The following is a 4,632-nucleotide window of genomic DNA, read 5'->3' on the forward strand; positions in this document are numbered from 1 at the left end:
CAGCTCTCACAGACAGAGGATCACATCCAGTTTCTCCTCAACTACCCCTCACTGCCAGCACTCAGGAAGTCGACACACTCATCCAGCATCAATAAACATCCTCCATATTTTGAAGACGTGACAGCAGCTGTGACAGAGCTCAAAACTAAAGTCTTGGACATCCTGAGAGATCCACCAAAAACAAGTTCAGCCTCCAAAGCAGATGTTTTACCACAACCAATGGCTGTTTTACCACAACCAATGGCTGTTTTACCACAACCAATGGCTGTTTTACCACAACCAATGGCTGTTTTACCACAACCAATGGCTGTTTCATCACAACCATCTGAACCAAAGACCAGGGAGGACTTCTTAAAGTATTCAAGGAAGCTCACACTGAGTAGAAACACAGCACACAAATTTCTGGAGTTATCTGAAGGCAACAGAAAAGTAACGATGACAAATGAAAACCAATATTATGAAGATCACGAAGACAGATTCACTAGAAGATGGCAGGTACTGAGTAAACAACGTCTGACTGGACGCTGTTATTGGGAGGTAGAGTGGACACAAGGGAGATCAATTGAAGTAGCCGTGGCTTATGATAACATAGAAAGAACAGGGGACACAAAAGAGAGTACTTTTGGCTTGAATGAGAACTCTTGGGCGTTGTGTTGCCAGCCAAATTCTTATAAATATTATGGTGTTGATGTTGATGATGATGACGATAATGACGGTTATAATGACTGTTATAATGACGATTATAATGACGGTTATAATGGCGGTTATAATGACGGTTATAATGGCGGTTATAATGACCGTTATAATGACGGTTATAATGGCGGTTATGACGGTTATGATGACGGTTATAATGGCGGTTATAATGACCGTTATGACGGTTATAATGGCTGTTATGACGGTTATGATGACGGTTATAATGGCTGTTATAATGACCGTTATGATGATGCTGTGGTTATTCCTGTCACAAACCCCTATTCCTCCAGAGTAGGAGTGTACCTTGATCACAGAGCAGGCATTCTGTCTTTCTACAGCGTCTATGGATCTCAGATGACTCTCATCCACAAAGCAGAGACCACATTCACTCAGCCTCTACATGCTGGGATTTGGCTTTCACGTTCAAAAGGAACCAGTGCAGAGTTCATTCAGTTAAAATAAACTGAAGCTCAATAGCTCAGTTTAGATCTCTGGTTTATTCTATTTTAAAACTTTACAATTTCAAATGTTGAGAAGTTTATCAAGATGTAAATAAATTTTTCATGGCGACTTTGCAAAGAATTGACCAATTTTCAAAAATAATTCCTTGTTAACTGGTTAAATACGGATTCTGGAAGATGAAAATACTGGGGATTTGAGTCAATGTTGCGGCATTATGTACAACTGTAAATAAAGCTAAATATCAAACATATATATTATGGTTTTAAATATATTTCACAGTGATTTACTAATAAATTTCCATCTAGGTGTTGTTAATATTAAACCTATAGATTCTATGTTTTTTGTTATCAATCTTAACTCACAGCAAGGCATTGTTTTATGGTATTACAAAACAATACCCGATATGCTCAAGATATACGCTGGAATTGTCATTTATGTTTTAATTTAGAACCATGCAAACCACAGAAATATAAAGCATAATTTTATAAGTTGTATGTTTTAACGTTATCAAATGGTGAAATTACATTTTGTATGCTGGCACATTAGTTAATTTGAAACTGACTTGTTCTTCTTGGTTTGGGTACTTTTTAAAAACTGGATTCACCTCTTGAAATCCAAATATGTGATTTTACTCTTCAAAATGATGTTTGAATGAAAATAAAACCTATACTGAATTGTTTTAATGAAGAAATTAATTAACATTTTCTGTATGTGTTTCAGACAAAAAAAATAAAGTTGTTTTGCTTTCTGTCAGTGTGAAGTTGATTGGTTTTAAACTTACCAAAATGTATAACCACAAAGAAATAATCTAGTACTGCAATCACTAATAGTAAAATATCAGACTATTTCAAACAAACATTTTTAAAGGAGTCTTATTGGATGTTGTTGGAGAGAGATGAAAAGGAGAAGCTGAAAAGTTTATTAAACAAAAGAAATACTGTAATATTTGTCTTGCAACTTTCTGGTTACAGAAAGTATTCACAGTGCTTCACTTTCTTCACATTTTGAGATATTTCAGATTGTATTAAATTAAGTTTATCCCTTGTAATTCTACGAATACCCCGTTATGACAGTGTGGAAAAATGATTGCTACTCTGACAAAAGTTTAAAAAAAAAATATTCAAAAATATTTTTTTCTGCCAGGTTAAAAATCTCCAAACTGAATTTTACTTTGTTTTGATGGACTGACCAGCAAACATAATACGTACAACCTTTATGTAAACCATACTGCTGTTAATCATTACATTCAATAAATATAAAAAGTCCAAAACTCCTGACTGTGTCTCCACAACAGTGTTCTGTCATGTTCATGTCATCAAATTCAGTTCAAATTCCATGTCCTATTAAAACAAATGTAGACAATATGACAATTCTACCAACTCAACCACAAAAACTGAGGAGAAAAAAAATTATTAAACTTTTGCTCCTGCTGTCTGGATGTCCAATCCACAGATAGTTAAGAATGCCTGCCTATCATTGCATCTGATCGGTTTCAAATAGTAAATCTCACCCCTCTGATCAGGTGTTTACCCCCAGGCTTTAAAAACACTGACTAAAAAAAACAACAAAAAAACGAACAATCTGGACAAATCATTAATGTAGAACCACAGGCTGATCTCCACCTTCCTATTCATCAGAAAAATAATTGAAAAAACTGTTTTTTCAGCAGATAAATGGTATATTAATGACCAATCGCTTTGACATCTTTCAGTACGATTTCAGTCCACAGTACTAAGACTGTCCTAGTCAAAGAGTTCAATCACATCCATATAAACACAGACTGTGGAAGAACTACAGTGCTGGTTCTGTTGGATCTCAGGGCAGCATTTGACATTGTTGACCATCAAAAGCAATTGTATAGCTGGATTGGACTCTGGTACAGTACTTAAACTTGACAGAAGAGGAATTTATTAGTTTCAATAGAGAACTTCTTATGTGAGCAGACACATGTAAGGTACTCCAAGGTTCAGTCCTGGGACCCCTCCTATTCAATATCTATATGCTGCTATTAGCTCAGGTTATAACAAGAGATACGTTTTGCTACAAAGCATTTGTGCTCAATGGAACAAAACTAATCAAATAATTTTTGGACCTAAAAAAGAAAACATGAAGAGTAAGATTCAGTTATTATAGCGATCAGGGTGAAATCTAGGAATAGCGATGGACTCATACCTGAACCTTCAAGGACACAAAGACAGTTACAAGGACAGCCTTCTATCACCTGACGGACATTTCTAGGATTAAAGGACTAATGTGTCAGCTTAACACTGAATGATTCACCACTAAATTACTTTAAAGACAAGTTGTCATATTTAGCTTTCAGATCTTCTTCAGGTCTTCTGAGTCAAGTCTGCTCTGCATACCCTAAAACTAAACATGGAGAATGTCAAGAAAAGCCAAGATCATCCCACTTCCCCATGCTGGAGATTTTAGTTTAATAGTAAAAATAAAGTTACCTTTAAAATTAATTACACAAGTGACATCAAGACCCAACAGTAGAGTCAGACTGTAATAAAATTAATATGGTTGCGTGTGTTATTGTGTCCTGCAAACTTTGCTTTAATTCTTTTTTCTATCTAATCATAAAAAATCAGAGAGTTTTATGAAACATTAATACCAGTTTGTTTCTATGTACTATTTCAGGTATATGTACAGGAGAAGTACACTTAGTGATTATGAGAACAAGATGTCTTGAAAGTTGCATGAAGTTTTGCGTTTTGAGTAAAAGACACACAGCCTTTATTAGTTGGTTGCAATTGTAGCCAGAATACGGGAAGATATTTGGCTCAAGCTGTGTCAGATTGAGGTCGGATTATGTTTGTGCTATAAACGAACCGTCTCCGTATGTTTTGGACCGTATCCTAGTCTGACTGCTGTGTTTACATCTAAACGAATGAGCCTCACCAGGCGGGAAACTGACTAAACACACCAGGTATGAAAACACCAGGAGATTCACAATTGCTAAAAATAAAACTTTGACTTAAAACTTATGTGAGATAATTTAGTGGACTGATGAGACAAAATTGGATTAAAAAAAGGTGTTTGTCCCGTAAAATCTGATGTTAAGCTGCTTTTCAGAAAGGGAACAAAGTGACAATGAAACACGGTGGTGGCAGTGTGATGGTCTGGGCTGCTTTAGGATCTGGATAGTCTGTAATTGATGGAACATTAATTACAGCATTTTTTTCTTTTTTAGAAAAACATAAAAAAGAAAAACTTTACAAGACTAAATAAGCACAACAGTGTTTTGAGAGGTGATTTTAACTAAAGTAATTACTTTTAATCATAAAACTATCGTTAAATAGTAGAGATATATGACTTTGGAGCACATGGAAAACTTTTGAAATCCTTTTTATAATTTTAAACAGTACATGAGCCAGAAAAAAACCCTCTTACCTGCAAATACTTACCGACAGAGAACTATCCTCTGAAAAGTTCATTCAGCTCCATTCATGCTTCATTTAAATCAACAAATGG

General features: G+C 35.2%; 1 protein-coding gene across 1 annotated transcript in view; it reads left to right on the forward strand.

Annotated features, from left to right (window-relative positions):
• LOC106963277 (tripartite motif-containing protein 16-like) overlaps positions 1-2,100 on the forward strand; it is a 6,644-nt gene extending 4,544 nt beyond the window's left edge. Inside the window, exon 2 of the mRNA XM_015058108.1 lies at positions 320-2,100. Within this exon, the coding sequence (XP_014913594.1) occupies positions 320-1,155 (836 nt within the window). The 3' untranslated portion in view covers positions 1,156-2,100. The remainder of the gene's footprint in view (positions 1-319) is intronic.
• The last annotated feature ends 2,532 nt before the right edge of the window (positions 2,101-4,632 follow it).

The sequence above is a fragment of the Poecilia latipinna genome, unplaced genomic scaffold, assembly GCF_001443285.1.
Source record: "Poecilia latipinna isolate Pla-1442-1.1 unplaced genomic scaffold, P_latipinna-1.0 Scaffold1516, whole genome shotgun sequence".
Classification (NCBI taxonomy): domain Eukaryota; kingdom Metazoa; phylum Chordata; class Actinopteri; order Cyprinodontiformes; family Poeciliidae; genus Poecilia; species Poecilia latipinna.